Source organism: Mesoplodon mirus (genome assembly GCF_964341445.2).
Source record: "Mesoplodon mirus genome assembly, chromosome: 5".
NCBI classification, from domain to species: Eukaryota; Metazoa; Chordata; class Mammalia; order Artiodactyla; family Ziphiidae; genus Mesoplodon; species Mesoplodon mirus.
Genome location: NC_138980.1, coordinates 83,575,289 through 83,593,053, shown reverse-complemented (window position 1 = coordinate 83,593,053; position 17,765 = coordinate 83,575,289). Strand labels below are relative to the sequence as shown.

At 38.8% G+C, this 17,765-nt stretch overlaps 1 protein-coding gene across 2 annotated transcripts; it reads right to left on the bottom strand.

Moving 5' to 3' along the window:
• Window positions 1–2,328: 2,328 nt before the first annotated feature.
• LOX (lysyl oxidase) lies at window positions 2,329–17,101 on the bottom strand (the record flags this gene model as incomplete). 2 transcript variants are annotated; one of them, XM_082623465.1, is made up of 7 exons in its annotated part: window positions 16,082–17,100; window positions 15,621–15,729; window positions 14,395–14,532; window positions 13,008–13,164; window positions 9,538–9,633; window positions 9,064–9,179; window positions 2,329–5,907 (listed from the first exon to the last, which is right to left on the bottom strand). In XM_082623465.1, the coding sequence occupies exons 1-7, from the start codon at window positions 16,701–16,703 to the stop codon at window positions 5,901–5,903; spliced, it is 1,245 nt and encodes a 414-aa protein (XP_082479591.1). In that variant the 5' UTR covers window positions 16,704–17,100. The 2 variants fall into 2 exon arrangements, with proteins under 2 accessions (XP_082479591.1, XP_082479592.1); XM_082623466.1 differs by lacking the exon at window positions 2,329–5,907 and having other exon boundaries at window positions 9,060–9,179; window positions 16,082–17,101.
• Between the last annotated feature and the right edge of the window lie 664 nt (window positions 17,102–17,765).

Below are 17,765 nucleotides of genomic sequence, written 5' to 3'. Positions count from 1 at the left end.
CCAGCATCAACCCAACTATAGATTGTTATGTTTTTTTCCTAAAACCATCTCACTGAAAAACTGTCGTTGTAATAATTGAAAATGGTTGATTCTAATGGTTTGCTGTATGACAATGGTATAATTCACTAGTTTGCAAATGACTGGTTGGCAATATTGGCTCCAAATTTTTCAGGCTCCAAATGTATGCATTAGTTCAGTAAAGATATATGAATAAACATCCAGCATTATTGGTTCATTTTTATTACTTTTTTTTTTGCGGTACGCGGGCCTCTCACTGTTGTGGCCTCTTCCGTTGCGGAGCACAGGCTCTGGACGCGCAGGCTCAGCGGCCATGGCTCACGTGACCAGCCGATCCACGGCATGTGGGATCTTCCCAGACCGGGGCACGAACCCGTGTGCCCTGCATCGGCAGGCGGATTCTCAGCCATTGCGCCACCAGGGAAGCCCTATTGATTCATTTTTAAAAGGAGTTATCTCTTAAAAGTTTCTATCATTGCATTTGTCCCTAGTCCCTGTTATATACAGCTGTGTCATGAACTCTGGCTTGACTTGGTATTTAAAGGAATTAGGAACTGGGAATATTGTATTTCTAACATTGGCAAAGACATGTTCTTGGTCATTGTATTGATGATTCACCTTGTGGTTTGTGGCTATTTTTTCTCTCTCCAAAGTTAGTGCCTATTATCTACAGTTTAAACAGCAAATTATTGGGAGCAAACTGTAAATACATGCATATATCCTTCCAAGTCATTCATTACCAGTTTTGTTTTTCCCTGCCCACTGTGAGAAGTACTAAGATTTAATTGAAATTTACTTAAGCTATGCTATTATGTATAACATAATAATTTCAATTATACAAAATGAATGAACCATGAAGAAAATGACTGGTTCATCCTGAATGTTATAAACAACTAATATGTAGGAGAGGAGAGATTTTAATTAGGGGTATATAAAGCTTTCAAGTTACCTAACAAATAAGAAAGATCTCTGTTTTCTTCTGAAAGAGAACATGATTTAGAAGCTGAAATAATCGTTTCCTTTGAAAGGACCCTATTTAACCATGCAGTTTTTTGGAAGCACGGCAGGCAGTAAATTGGTAGGTTTCAGGTATTCCTGTGTCCTACTGTGCAAATGCTACCACTATCATACTTTAATTTGTAAATGATCTTATTTTTATGAATTGATAATTACTTAATATGTCATATTCCAGAGTTTTCCAAGAAGAAAAAAAAGTTTAACAGGATAACAAGTGCTATTTAAAAAAAAAAAAAGACTTTTGTGGCAAAATAAATTTGAGAAACACTGGCTAACAAACTGGTTTCTTTCCTGCAGGGCTTCTCAGAATCTTTAACATGGTAATATGTATTGTGAATTGCCACCATAAAGATAACATTTCCCATAGTTATTTTACTGTGGGGTTCTTTTTGAGTAGAGTATTTGTGAAACTAGAATTCCTTAATACATGCTTTAAGTGATTTATTCAACCTGTGTGTTAATTCCCTACTAATATGTGGCAAGGATTAGAAATATTAATAAATGAGTAACTTAAGGCAGTCAAAGTTTCTGATAGAAGGAAAAACCTGCCTTCCCCTATCTTTGGTTAGTGAGCTAATAATAATGAACAGTGCCTGAAACAGTCAACACTGATGAGACAAAGGTAAACATCTTTTACACTAATAACATATTTTGCCTTGAGCAGGCAAGGAAAGCAGGAAATTGGTGGTTTCCAGTGTCACTAATGTCCTGCTAATGTCAAATCTGAAAATCGCCAGACACAAGCCTACGTCTACTTTGCCTGCAAGAGCTCCTTAAAGGTGAATTATTTGTGGGTTAATTTTTCAAATTGTCCTCCCAAAACACTTGCCCACAGTTTGGGGCCTGTTTGTCCTCTCAGGTTACCAGCTTCCAGGCTAATCTGGTACACGTTTAAATAAGGATTACTATGAAAGCAATATTTTTCTTCATATAAATAATTTGTATCTCGAGCTGGATGTGTCCCCTGGGTGTATATATGCTCTTGTATATTTCTAAGAAATGCTAATCAAAACAGAGAGCGGTTATTCTTACAATGCTTGCCCTGCATCCTTGGAAGTGGTTGGTAATGATGACAAATGTTAGAATCTGTTCATGTATGATAGTTTCTTTTTAAAACATCAGCTAGATTTTTATCGATCACAGACAAGTTTCAAGTCATGTGAGCTTGTTAAACAATTTGTTAATACAAAAGGCAATTAAGCAAAACCACCAACCATACACATGGCTTTAAGATCTTAATCTAAAGTGAAATTCATATCATTTATTTATATGTAACAATAAATGACCACTCTAGACACTTGAAATCATTTATTCAAGGCATTTTTACATAATCTTGCAATCATAGTGTAGGCATATAATAGAATGTGAGAGTGTAAAGAAGAATATAAAGCCAGTGTCTGGGCATTTAAAATAAGAGCTCTTCAAAAAAGTTAAAAATGTTTTACAACTAGAATTCCTGAAAAATTTGGGAGAAACTAAAACCATTAAAAACATTACAATACCAAATCACATGTTACTCAGTTCATAGCAAGCAGTTATATATTAAATGTTTATATCCTGTGAGCTAAGACAACACATTTTACATTCAAGTTGAAATAATTCAGCACCATTTTGGCTAGAAGGATAAATGAAATGCTTAAAGTGTTCAAAAGTGGCCCAGGACTTTTGGTAGCTGGGAATGAAATATGGCTATTGATTGAATATATTGATTTCGAATATGAATTCTAAACATAAAAAATATAGAAAAGGGTAATTTTTACTTATCAGTTATAGTTAACTATCAAAACAAGCTATTATTAAAACAAAATATCTTCTGACCAGAAATTCAATATTTTAACAAATTTGGTAAAGATAAATTCTTAGTACCATGATAATTTTAGTGAACTGAATTTCCTCTACAATCTAAGTATTGGGAACATTTATGAGTGTGATTATCTCCTTTGAGGTCAAGGAGGAAAAAAAATTGTTCATTATTAAAAATAATGCCTAGTGAATAATTAGATGATAGCAATTGTGAATAAAGTCATTATGTAAAAATATAAAGATTTCCTGGAAATAGGCAAGTTATGTGTTTGTAGGTTATGGTACTGTTGTGAGACTGAATCCTAGCCTCAAAGGTCAAGACATCTTTAATATAGACTGTGGTCTGAATAATTATGAGGCCACTAATATGGCATGTGGAAGACTCACTAAGTTATTTTCCCATTTAGCCGACTTTTTCACAGTTCTTATTAGTTTAAAAACCAGTCTCTTTTCAGTACTCATTTCTACTTCCTATTTAAAAGATTTTTTATTTAGAGTTTGGTAAGACTGGATTATATTTTTTATTTTGTTAATGGATAAATTTTACCAGCTAATCATTATCTGTGAGCCTTGGTGGTTATTTAGAGAAGAGATTCCTTGAGGTTCAAAAATATTGAGTGTTAAATCAATACCTGTGAGTTATGTGGGAGTGTTTAGGGGTGGGGAGGAATATCTATATAAGGAATAAGCGAGAATCTTTAGCCTCTTAATCGAAACTTTTTTTTCTAAAATCAACGAAATAGTATGTGTTATATTTAAAAGGCAGACACTTCAGGGGTTGGAAACATAGTTTTAACTATTAGTAACACATACATGCATATATCTATTCATTTTTAACTTTTTAAAAAATAAACTATGGTCATGAAAAACAATAGTGCTTAAAACAATTTTTTTTAGACATGTACTTACGATGTTAAAAATGAAATAAGCTGAACCTCATGGGTAATAATGACATTTCAAATACTTATTGAGGTTAGGGACAATCATCTTCATATCCCAATGCCTAGCATGTGAGTGCCTAGTGTGTATTAGGCCTTTAAATGATGATGGATGTATAGACAGATGGAAGGCCCATGGAATGATAGTAAATACATCTTCTCATATGTATCCAAAGGCCATGATATTAGCTAGTTTTTAGTATGGGGTAAGAATCTTAATGAAATGATAGGTCTTAAATCTGTAGATGCCAGTCTGGCTCAGTATTAATACTGACAGTAGTTTTTGTTTTTAAAAAAGCAAGTATATTAAAATATCTCTATTAGAAAAGATTACAATTTAAAAGGATCACTCTACAATCTTAAAACTAAAAGCAATTTAAGGCAAAGAGGTACATCAAAGAAGCTATTCCATAGCTCAGATACTAGCTCAGTGGAAGTTCTGGGTCTCTATCAAGCTGTCTGTATTGTCTCTTGGTAAGTGTGTGCCCTGGTAGATGAGGGTCATGTGGCCCACTCCATCTGCCCCTGATTACTGTCCATCTCTAGCCCCTCTTGCCTTGCTAGGCACTCGTTGAGTGCAGAACGGTTATTTGTAGCTGGTGTTGATATTACAGCTCTATGACATATAATACAGGGATGCCAACTCACTTTTAAATTCTACCTAATGTGTCCTGGCACTGGAAATACCTTGCTTGAGATTTTAATACTGGTTAAAGGAGGAAAACTTCTGCTTAAGCACCACTAACTTAAAAGTGTAATTTGATTTCTTTCTGTACCTTTTGAATCTCGGAAAAATAGAAATTCTCCAAATTCTGTTGTGGCACATGGTTTCACAGTTTAAAATAAAATCATAGCTGTCTCATGCAACACAGTCCTTGGTTTTGCAGAAAGTTGTTTTTTTTTCCTTATTCACCAACATCTCAAGTATATAATGCTATGCACTTTGCTAATTTGTATTATATTTCAGACACACACAAAAAAACATGTATGACTGATTCCTGGATGACCTAGGATAATGTTCTTGTATCCATATACATTGTCATTTATTCTGGACAATTTAAAATTTTTCAGTCTTATTTTTTTTAAAGCTGATCATTTAAAAAATGTAGAAAAGTTGAAAATCCTAAGGTGTTTTTCATTAATATTTCTAAGTATTTTAGAGACAGTTGTGGTTTGGGGGACTTGTTTGAATGATTTTCATGTAAGCAAGGAAAATTTTTTGGCTAATAGTTTAATATACTTAAATGCATACTATCTCTGGATGTATTACATCTATCATCAGAATAACTTCCCATTGACACAGTTGTCCTATGTATAACAGTCCCCAGAACAGTAATTTTAAGAATGCCAATTAAAAGGTCTCTGCCCATAGGAAAACTAAAGACTAGAGGGGAGCATCAACAAAGGTCAGACAGGAGTTGGGCAGCTCAATTGCTTAATTCATTCCAAAACAAAAGCTGACTTAAGTCAGAATGAAATTTTACACTTGACAGAAAGAAAGGAGTTTATCTACTAATTTTAAAATGTAAACATAAATTTTATATAGGGTGTAACTATCTGAATACATATATTGCCATTTCTCTGCTATATAGTAATATTTCTTGACACCAATGGTAACGTGTTTGTTCCTTCCTCAGCACCAAATGTGTCCATATCTATTTAACCAGTAGGAGCCTCATTTCTAAAGTAATCTATGCTAGGACATATATAAGCCAGTTATTATTATGGTTCACTAAAGTTTCAGAACTTTAGAAAATTCTCAGTTTAAAATAATTTTGACTCATTCATTGAAATTTTTTTTTTTTCGTTTTGCACTATAATTTCAGAAGGAGCATAAGAAGTTTGGATTTCTTTGAAAGAGCCAAGTGTGCAATTACAGACTTGAAACACTGCGTTAATTCACAAGGTAATGTGAATGATAATATTAAAAATTTCCCAAATAATGCTGATTTAAATGTTCAAAATCCAGTTATGTGCTTTGTTACAAAACAGTCCAAACAAGAATTCCTTTGTTGTTGTCTGTTCTCTGTTTCAAAATACATGAATCCTACTGAAGTTAATCTATTTTTCCCCACTTCAGAACACCAGGTACTGATTTATCCATTGGAAGTTTTGGCTTGCTTTCTAATACCTAGATTAAGAAAACAAAATAAGACAAGTTATTAACCTGATAATACTCTGAATGAGTATAGTAGACAAGTTTAAAGTCACCTTTTTAAAATATGTGTGTGTGGGTGTGTATACAGATAGATAGATAGCAATTTCTCTCCACCAAAGCGATAGTCACCTTCTGAAATTATCCATTAATACATTATTTTAATACTAATTTGAAGAAAGTGACTATGTCAGTAGCAGAAAGTGTATGCCTGATACCTACAAACTTGATGTTTAGAGTTAAAAGAAACATCCTCTGAAACAATCAAGGCTAAAGCAGGATTTATAGGAACAGCATCCCTGGCCAGCTGAGTTCACTCCATGCAGCAAGTGTGGCATGTCCACTAAGAAGCAGGTTCATGACCTCTGCACTGTCCTGCATTAGTCCTTTCCCAGCATGGTTCTGGATGTAGAATGTTACATGAACAGGCCAAGACTGGGTCAAAGCCAATAAATCTAATACTGTATTTATATTGTGATCATAGATCCCCACATAAATGAAATAAGAATCACTTAGTCCAAATCATAAACCATCAGTTTCCAAATAGTCATTTCTATGAAAAAAGAACTTAATCATGGTATCTTAGAATTGAACTGGGCCACAGAGCCACCTGGTTCATACGTTGGGTTTACAGTGAGGAAAATGAGGGAGATAGGACACATCAAAGGCACACACTTTCTTACTGGGTGGTTTTTACACACCAATAGAATGCTCTCAAATATTTGATTAGCATGAAAAACAATCGGTGAACTAAGAGATGATGTGTCTTTAAGAGATTAAAAAAAAGTACAATAACGTTACCAAGGGAATCACACACACACTTGCTTACAGAGCCACGGATTGACCACATGGCTTTAGGCAAGATACACACCTTGCTCAAGAAACTTCAAAGACTCCCCGTGGCCACCAGGATGAAGTTCAAACTTTTTAGCTTGCTCTTCAGTGCTCGCTTTGATCTGGTCCCAAATTTTCCATTCTTTTTGCCCATGAAACTTATGCCTTAGCCAGACTAGAAGACTTGCTTTTCCAAACATGCCCTGCAATTTCTTCTTGCCATGCAGTTGCAGGTGATGTTGACTCCTCCCAGCATGCCCTTCCTTAACTCTCTCCAGTGCAGTCCTCCTCAGCCCTCAAGGCCCAATTCAAATGCTGTCCTAAAGCCACTCCTGAATCTCAGCCAGAGAAAATTTCGCCTTCCTCTGAACTCTGATCCCTACCAAGGGAGGCGAAAGTGAAAGTCAAAATATAAGAGGTGAGCATCATTCTAAAGGTGAGGGTTTCTTTCGCAAGTCAAGGTTTCTGTACTTCTCCCATTATTTTCCACTCGTAGAGAAGTATGAGCTCGTTATTTTATTACAAATCACTACCTATGGGTCCTTTCATTTTTTCATATTTTCATCTGATCAATATTGCTCATTAAAATTTTACATCAACCACTCTTGCAATTTATAGTCAGTGACAAGTGGCTAAAAAAAGAGAAAGAAACTATGCTGGAACAAAATAACAATTTTTATTTGTTCTAAATATCTAGCAATACTCAATTCAATGGATTCTAGTGATGACAAGCAAGACACCTTCTATACAACAACAGAATCACCTCACCAGACCTTTTCCTCATGGGAGGGCAGCAGTTGTACCTGAGAGTCACTTAGCTTATTGTAGCAGAGGTCATCCTGTTTTGACTGCATTTTATTTTACCCCCCACCATGGCATTTTCTTATTGTTTCAAAAATGAAATTGCCAATGAATACATAATAAGTGAATAAATTAAGGAACTATAAAAATTAAGAGAAATTAATCCACTTATTTTGAATTATTTTACTTTAAGGTACTCCTCTTCTGGGGATTTTCAGTTATACAGTGATCAGCTCCACACAATATGGGCCATAAACAGCCAGGTTTTCTGTATTTTGGGCATGTTCAGAAGAATATATTTGATAATCTTCTTTCAGTGCTACACCTTTGCTGTCATAGACTACATCTGTCTCTAATGCTATGATGACACTTAAAAAGCACCGGCTTTGCTCCTCTATGGAAATAAGGAAAAGGCTCCCCTCCAAGGTGAATGTAGCCCAATCCACTTTAAGCTCCACCTTCCTCCTGGCTAGGATCCCCAGTAGTGGGCAAAATATGCACAACCAGATAGGTTTATCTGTACTTTGGGAAGCCCACAAACTACAGGTTCATCTGCAGCAACCACTGTCCTGGTTTATGTAGCAGGGAGAAATTTCTATAAATTTTAAGTTTCTAGTGTAGCTCTGATAGACACCTTTTGGCATGATCCATAGGCACTGACTGATGCCTCTCACATCACAGCAAAGCTGACATGTGTTCAGTATCACTCTCATGGTGTTCTTGTGTTGGGAAGGTATCACTCACAGGTGGCATATGTAGTTAGAATCTATAACCCAGCATCCCTAGAGCAGGCAGTGCTTAAGGGGTCAAGGTGGGACAGAGAGACAAGACCGCAAAACTACCCTTTAGTTACTCTCATCAAAGCACCACGCCTGTAATACTTACGTGCTGGGATTCCCTCTAAGATTTCATTCAAAGAAGGGTTTCAGGACTAGGAAAATTATGAAGGCACCTCCATACAAGCCTCCTTTTGCAGGGTATTTCCCTATTACTTGTGTTTGTAGAACTCAAATATGTGAAATCTTGATTTCTACAGAACAGGTGGTCTGACCTCTTCAGCTGCATACTTTAAGACAATCACTTTTAAAGTGTACTTTGAAGAACTCTAGGAATTTCTTCAGGGCTCCTTCATGGACTATGGGGAAGAGGCAGGAAACCCAACTCTCTGGGTTCCCACAAGGTTATCCACACTGCATATTGCATATTTTACAGACTCAGCTGCCACAGGCTTTGAGGGTAAACAATGTGTTCTGTGTCTTGTCTTAAAAGCTAAGTTTCAGGGTGATAAAAACCTGAGTACATCCCCTCCTCCATTCTCTAGCATTATCAAAAAAAGATCAGTTCTAATTATGTTATAGTACAGACTCTACCGTTTTCTACCTTTGGTCTACTTTACAAGGAAGCTGCAGTAGTAGTTAAAACAAATGTGTATAATGCCTATCAATGAACTAAAACTCATTGTCAGGAGAATTACTTAGCTAGGCAAATAGGACTCACGGTGAAATTGTGCAGCCCGAGGCATATGCATGGTGTCCTGTGTAGCGAATTTCACAGCGGACGACATTGTTGGTATAGTCTGACTCAGGCACCAGGTAGCTGGGGTTCACACTGACCTAGGCAACACAAACATCATCTGTGTTTCATATTTTATCAACAGTGTTTACTGGTTAATTTCTTCTTATTTTCACAGGGCTAGAACAGAGGCAATGTGCTCCAACTAAATCAAGCAGGGAGGGGGTGTAAGTTAGGCACGTGGTTCAACTCTGGAGAAGTTATTGAAGGAGGCTGTATATTTTTCCCTAAAGTTTTTTCAAATAAGAATTTTAAAAATATATCTAGGTTGGTTTAGAAGTACTTCTGGAAGATGTATAATTGCTTGAAGGACCATGATTATTTAACATTGGAATCCAGAGAAGAGGCCCATGAGTTGCAACTGCAGTAAATTATGGGTACATATTCAAAGGTCTCTACCTTTAGAATATAGTTTCCAGGTTTTACATCTGTAATATCAATCCACTGGCAGTCTATGTCTGCATTATAGGTATCATAGCAGCCAGGACTCAGCCCCTGAAACAAATAAAATTCAAAAATTAAAAAGATGGTATATGGCTAGAATGTGCTAAAGAATATGCTTATTATTTGCAAATTAAATTTTAAGTTAGTACTTACAAGAGTTTGACATAAAACTATACTTATATTGCATCTCCTTTGAGAAGTATATATTACTCAGCCTTATAGCACCTCCAGCTAAAAAAAATACAGGACTAATATAAGTAGTAGTACATCTCGCTTCTTAAAATTGTCATAAATCACTAGTGATAAATACAATCTTAAGTGACAAAATAGGCCTCTACCAAAATTCTTGAATATTACCAGTTCAGGAATAAAGGCCATGTAATAATCAACTTGACTCAAATGTCTTGTTATCAGTGGAACTCTCTCCAATTTCTCTTCTTGGAAATTACCTTCCTATACGCTGAATACCCAAGATACTCTGTGTATAGATTTTATGGTATTTATCCTTCTCTCCTCTGTATTAAAATCATACTATATAAGAATATATCTAACTAGAGATTGTAAGCTGCCCAAGGACAGTCTATATTGCATTTTTGAATAGTTAACACTTATGAAGTATGTATTATATGCCAGGATCAATTAAACATGTTAAATATATAAATTTAATTCTCACAACTACACGAGGCAGGAGGTAGTATTAACCCATTTTACAAATAAAGAAACTGAGGCATTATAAGGTCAAATAGCTCACCCAAGAATATACAGCTAGTTAATGGCTGAGCTGGTTTTGAGTTTAGGCATTTGAGGTCCAGGGTCCCTGATTGTAACCACCACACTATGTTCTTTTTCACATCATCGCTGAATATTTTGTTGTATTAAAGGGATGATTGCCACATCAACTCTACTTGCAAAGATACTCACTTCAATAAGTAAATGAGTGCCTTCTACAGGCTGAGAAGAGAAAAACACCACTAAGATATGGTCCTTGCTCTCCAGAAAGTTATAGCCTGGTGAAATTTGCTCAAATTGGGGTCCATAGGTATATTCTTGATTCCACTGGTTCTTCATCAGACGTTTTAACTGTTGTATTTGCAGTCTAATGCTAATCAAAATCAATTAAAAAGTATAGGCTAGAATCATTTAAACTCGATACCACGATTTAATTTCAGCACCCAAAATTGTTTGGTGCTTAAGATCACCTTGGTCACCAGAGAGATGGCAGAATCATCTAAAGCGTGTTCTACCAGTGCTGGTTTGCCTGTGGTTTGATTTGGGAAGAATGGGGGAGAACTGTGCTCTCATAAAGCACACATTAGTACAGATGGGCCAAACTCAAAAAGTACCTGTGCCACAGCAGTTAGAACCATTTTCCCACTTTGGTCCATACCAACTTGTGATCATTCGTTAACCTTATGTTGAGTAGTAAATATATTATGAAGAATTTTCTGTTTCTGATTTCCAGCACATAATTCTGATTCTGGCACATAATATATATTCAGTAAGTGCTAGCTATTATTGTTGCTGCTGCTGCTACTACTAATACTACCACCTTCATGGCACTGGAAGGGATTCACTGGATTAGGTACCCATTTAAGACTGGTTTAAATAATGCTACAATGCTTATCTTACCTTTAAGTGAACAAAAGAGCTTTAAAGAATGCTGAAATTGCCACTCTACCTTACTCAAGTGGCAGAATTTAAGTATAAGCTTTGATTATTTGAACTGGCAAACAAAAAAGGAGTTTTTCAGGGCAGTAAGCAAACAGGCATTTCCTGTATTCAAACTTTAAAAACTTTTTTTAAAATGTAGAACCTTAGCCAAGGCTGTATAGATTAACTATTTGGTTTTAGCAAAACATAACTGTTTGTTACATAAATTAATGAGGTTAATGTAACTTTCTAGTTTTGTATATATTTAATATGTAAATTTGTTATCTAAGAACTTATATGAAAGTATAAATATAAAGAAGTCACATCTAGTATTACTTTTGGATACATTTAAAAACTTTATAATACAACTAATCTAAATCAATACTGGGACTTTGTGAGAATTTTTTTTTCCCTTTAAATGAAGCCCATGTTCAAGAATCACCAGTCTACTGAAAAACACAAATACATTGGTCATTTGTAGTGTAAGACCTAGTGAATAATGGTTAAACAGGACACAAATGGAGGATAATTAACAAGAAAGCTACCTAGCTGATTCACTTCATTATAAACAGAAACTAACACACCACTGTAAAGCAATTATACTCCAATAAAGATGTTAAAAAAAAAAAGGTACCACATAAAAAGAAGTAGGGTGACCCCCCACGGAACTGGGGGACTCACATGCTATAAATACCTATAGTCTTAGATTCAAATATTTCAGCAGTGAGCTGTCCAGAGTGCCTCTTTTTCTAAAGGAAGAGAATAAACTCCAGGTCCACTGCACAGGTGGGTGCTGTGGGACTTAGAGATCACTGAGTGAAAAGGCGACCTCTATATACATATATGTGTAATGTGTGGGTAGGTTACATCTCTTTTGCTTAAAGAGTAAGTGCTGCCCCAGGGCGAGAGGAATTGAACCCTTACCCCTCCAATTGCTATGATGTTCTAAGCTGAGAGAAAGAAGCAAGGGTAACATTTAGGTCACCAGAAAGCTTCCTGCCACAGCCCTGGAATTTGCTTCCCAAGATGCAAGCTGCTGATCCTTTTGTGTCCTGAGTTATGTACATTCACTACTCCCTGCCAAGATTTCCACTGGAGTAAAATTATAATGTTCTTTTACAAATTAGGGTTTCTTATGGAAATACTGGCACAGCTTTTAAATGACACACATTTTCCCATTATAAGACATACAAACTGCTTAGGACAGCACTCTTTTTAAAAATCCATCCAAAGGACATCTGACATCAATTATACCGTAGATTTAAATATATATGCATGGAGAAAGAAACTGTGTCCTTCTGCTCTTCTTCATATGATTAAAAGAGACATTTTTAAAGTACTTTTTAAGAAACTTATTTTCTGGCCTTTTGCTAATCCCAATCACCATTCTAGTTTTAGTTTAATAGGTAGAGGGAGGAATAGTTTTGCAGGTGACAAAACAGAGATATCTTTTCTACAATTGCTTACCAATCAAGTTAAAGAATACAGAATGAGTGCAGAAACTGGAAACCATTAGGATTTTTTCAGATAATAAACTACTGCTTTTCACTGTAGAACATAACAGGTAGGCACATTGACTTTCTGTGATGATGAAATACTTTAAAAGTAATTTGGATCATCAAGCCATCACTTTCCTTTTCCCAGTAATTTACCATATGGACTAGATGACGCCCTAAATAAAATAGTTTTTTAAAAAGACAGCCTGCAGGAAAGAAAATAGAAGACTGTTTTCTCTCTGAAGCCTGTGGGTTCTTGATTCCAGGTTGCCACCCTACCTGTGTGTGTGCAGTACATGCAAATCGCCTATGGTAGCCGTAGTCACAGGACGTGTCCTCAAGACAGAAACTTGCTTTGTGGCCTTCAGCCACTCTTCTCTGGGTGCTGGCATCAAGCAGGTCATAGTGGCTGAATTCATCCATGCTGTGGTAATGTCTAATGTCCCACACAACACAGAGACAGTGGTCAGTGACATACAGAGAAAGCAATGAGGATTCTAGATGACATCCCCACTGCTTCCCACACTTGTTTTCACATCAAAATTGAGATCAAGTTGATCTTCTTAAAGGTAGATTCATGCTAGATTTTTTTTCCAGGACAAAAATCTATCAAAATTATAAGGCTTTAACTTTGCTACTAGGAAAAAAGGACCTACTTTGAGTATTTTGCTTTTCTATTTCACCCTGTTTTATCTTTGAATATTAAATAGAGATAGATAGTAAATTATCTTTGTTTAAGTGAAACTTGCCATATGTTCTCTAGTACATCTCCTTTGGCTGCCACTACCGATGCTTCATTCCAAAAAAGAAGAGCACTTGTCTCTTGGGAGGTTTCTGTGAAATTTTAAAACATTGTGTTCTCACACATTTAAAATCCTTACTAAAATGCAAAGGAGAAATAAAGGCATGTTTTATCCACCATTATTATTTAACTAGTATAAACTTTTATTTAGAAATAATTCTATTTTGTCAGCAAATTAGGTGCTCACATCTATTTTCCTCCTTTCATTAAAGTGAAGGTGCTGAGCTGTTCATCTTCTCACATAAGGAAAGAACAAGAAGAAATGGCTTGAACTATAGCAAGTTTAAGGGCACAAAACAGGATTTCCGGGCAATAAACACCTAGGCAAGTTACCAAGTCAAACTATGGAATTACCTCATGTGAAAATATTTAAATTTAGGATAAAACAAGCAACTACCTTGGGTTTGATACAGGCCTTTTAAAAGATTGAGGTAGGCCCTTCTCAGTTCATGGAGTAAATCATCTACATCTTTCTTTGAGAACGGTATCTGAATCCTTTTCATAATGTGTGATCTTTATTAAATGCTATGAAATGCTAACTAACTGTAGATGATCTTGACTGTAATAGGCTTTTTTAGAACTCTTACCTGTAGTATATTGGGATAAAACTCTAGTGAAGCTAATTGCTGTGTCCTATCAACAGTTTTAATAAGCTGGGCTTAGAGTTTCCAGTTTAAAAGATAACAGGATATAGTAGTTGATGTATTATTTTAAAGATAAATTTCCTTGATTATGTGAAGTTACACAGAGAGAAATTCTAAATGTAAATAACAGCAATTTTCTCCCTTTGTGTAAGAATTTGTCATATCAAGAATCACCTGTAAAATGAAAAAGCAACTCAAAAGTAGAGGCCCATCCACTTACTGGTGACAACTGTGCCATTCCCAGGAATATCTCGGTCGGCTTGGTAAGAAATCTGATGTCCCTTGGTTTTTCACTCTTTGGGGAAATCTTAGCAGCACCCTGTGATCATAATCTCTGACATCTGCCCTGTATGCTGAGCTGTGATTTTGAAAAAAGAAACATTATTATTTTCACAGAATATTAACTAAAGACAAAACTACAAGCAAAACCTTTCCATTTTATAATGGTCACTACCCTCTTCCCCCAACTAGGCTATCAGTTCCAAGAGACCAGGGCATTTTGCATACATTTTTTTCTTAAACAGTTAACTAAGATGTAAAGTGGGGAAGTAACTCTAATAAAAGAGTATTCCCAGATTAGATAAACAATTTAGTAACTATCTTTAAAACAATGGCATTACTGTAATAATATTATAGGGAATGCAATGGTGTGTGGTGCAAGACTCTAGAATGAAGATGATGAGCTTGGATTTCTTCTTTTAGCTGGACAGTTATAAAGGAAGTGGAAGAAATTTACAAAATAAAGTTTTTCTTATTTATTTTGTGTGAATATATACATTTAAATACTATTGATGACCTTATTTTACATTAAAAAAATTTTTATGTGTCTTATCAAATCATCTTTTGCTCCCTCTGCTGGTTCCCCAGCAGCAAACTCAGGGAATTCCATTCCCCAAATTGCTAAGATTTTATTTTAGGACTAATGCAAAAACAAAGCTCTTGCTCATGTTCTTATTCTGGCTGAAGTAATACCAAAATAACTAAGTTAATTGTGGCTTCAGATAAAAGAAGAAAACTATGACACCCAATAAGGGGTGCCGTACTGGCAAAGTGGTTCCCAATCTTTTAAAGGGGTATTAACAAGCTCTTCCATTACAGTATTTTCTCCACGTTATAGTAGTTTAATAAAACCTTATTGGAAACAGTTGGCTCCAGAGTTTAAGGATCTTGGAAAAAGAATAGGAGACACCCCCCCCCCCACACACACACACACACTCTCCAGGATAAGGGTTTGTTTCATCTCCCTGACTTGTGCCACAGTTTGAAAGTCAGAACCCACAGAAATCTTCAAAATTTTAACTCTCCATCCAGGTCAGCATGCCCAGGAGAACACGTTCCACTTCCCAACTCCTGTCTGCACGGAACAAGAGTGGTCGGAACCAGGCACTTGAGCAGCACCCCCGGAACCAAGACGGAGGAGCTGGGCCGAGGAGATACAGCTGGTACCTGGCCAAGCAGTTTTCCTCCGCAGCGCATCTCAGGTTGTACATGGCCGTCTTTTGCACGTACGTGGACGCCTGGATGTAGTAGGGGTCGGGCACCAGGTCCGGAAGACCTAAACGTCAGCCAGGCGATAGGCAAAACAGTGAGACAACTCAGCGGCCCTCACCCTGGCTCCGGGTCCCTCCATGTCCCTTACTCCTCACCCTTCACCCAGCCGGATTGCGGTTGTAGGGCTGCGGCTAGCAGAAGAATGGGGACGCCCAGGGCTGCAAAGCAATGCGGAAAGAAAGCAGGAGGGGCCAGGCGCGCGGTTTGCACCAGATTCCAGGGCTGCCTCTGCAGGAGCAGGGGGAGGGATGGGATCTGCATGGACTGAGGCCTGCCGCGCCCAGGCAGCCACGTCGGGGAGCCACAGAGTTGGGGAAAGGGTGCGCGGGTGTTTCCGGCGACTTGGGGGTGCTTACCATACTGGAAGTAGCCGGTGCCATATCCAGGCCGGTACCTGCTCCCAGGCCTGGGCCTTTCGTATGTGTCGTAGTAGTTGTAATAGGGGTTGTCGTCGGTGTACTTGTAGGGGTTGTACGGGTCGTCGCCCACCATGCCGTCCACGTCCACGCGGTTGGGCGGCCGCAGGTTACTGAGCGCCGGGAGCTCTCCTGGCGCCGTCTGGTTACCGGTGCGCGGGGCCCCAGACATCGAGTAGCCAGCTTGGAACCAGTGGCGGGCGGCGGGCCTGGGGCGGCCAGCTGCGGCTCCGGACGAGCCGGCCGTCCGCGCCCGCGCCGCCACCGTGCGGTTGTTGCGGAGCAGCAAGATTGGCGTGCGCAGCTGCGGGGCGGTGGCGTTGGCGGCGCCCGGGGCGGTGGCGCCCGGGTCCCGCCGGCGCTGTGGCTGGTACTGCGAGCCCAGGCTCAGCAAGCTGAACACCTGCCCGTTGTTCTCCCATTGGATCTTCTGGCGCCAGGCGCCCGGAGCCGCTGGCTGCTCGCGAGGGGGCTGCTGGTGGCCGGCGGCCGGCGGGGCGCAGCGCACGAGTGCGCAGAGCTGCAGCGGCCCGAGCAGGAGTGCGGTCCAGGCGTAGAGCATCGCTCCCTTTGCTGGATTGTCCCCGCTCTGGGAGGACGTAGCTCGGAGGGAAAAAAAAAAAAAAAAAAAAAAAGACGGGGCTCAAATCACGAGAGGGAGGGAGAAATCTTCAACTAGGGAGGCGGACTGGGCTCGTGTCTATCTCAGTCCCCACCAAGCAGTGCCAAGGGTGGGCTACAGACTCTCTCCAGTAAAGGCGGCTGCTGGGACGTGGCACTCGCCTCTCTCCTCTTTCTCAGTCCTTCTGGAAGGCGACGGGGAGCGGCGTGGCGGCCCCGGCGAACGGGCAGTGTCTGGAGTGAAGGAAGGAGGAGAGATTTTAAACTTTCTGGCACATTTGCAAAGTTACACAAGCCGTTCTGGCCCGGCCGCCCCTCCGCTATTTGTTCACGTAATGTGATTGGAAACGTGCAAGGCGGACAGCTCCTCGCCTCTGCCCCTCCCTCCCCTCCCCGTCTTGTCCTCCTCCCCCCAGACACGTTGCACAGGGAGCGTTAAGGGGAAAGAACAAAACGGAACACACATCCTGAGACACACTCTTAATCTGGGGCGAACATGCAGGAATTTCAAAAGACTCAGACAGGCAAAGCCAGCCAGGCCATGGGGCGACGCCAAAATATGCACGAAGAAAAATGCTATTAGGTCACCAGCCCTGCAGAGGCGGGAAGTCGGGAGGTGGGGAGGGTGCTGGGGGCGAGAGTCGGGGATGGGGGGAGGAGGGAGGGGGGAGGGGGGAGGGGTGGGCGGAGGAAAGATTGTGACTAACTTATCCATAAGGAGTTAACCAAATTTCCCAATGCACACGCCTCGCTTTTATGGGAAGCGCCTTCAGCAAATAAACCCCAAGATATCAAATTTTGTTTTTCAGTGTGTAGGTAATATGAGAAATGGGTTACAAATTTATTTCCTCCAGTGAATATTTTAATAACCAAAAGTAAAATTTTACAGGGAACAAAGCCAGCTAACGCTGAAGTGATGAATAAACCTGTCTCTTTCAAAATGCCGGCCTGAATTGTACTTTAAGTGGAAGTGAAGAACCATCTTTCATTTCCACAGTGTCTC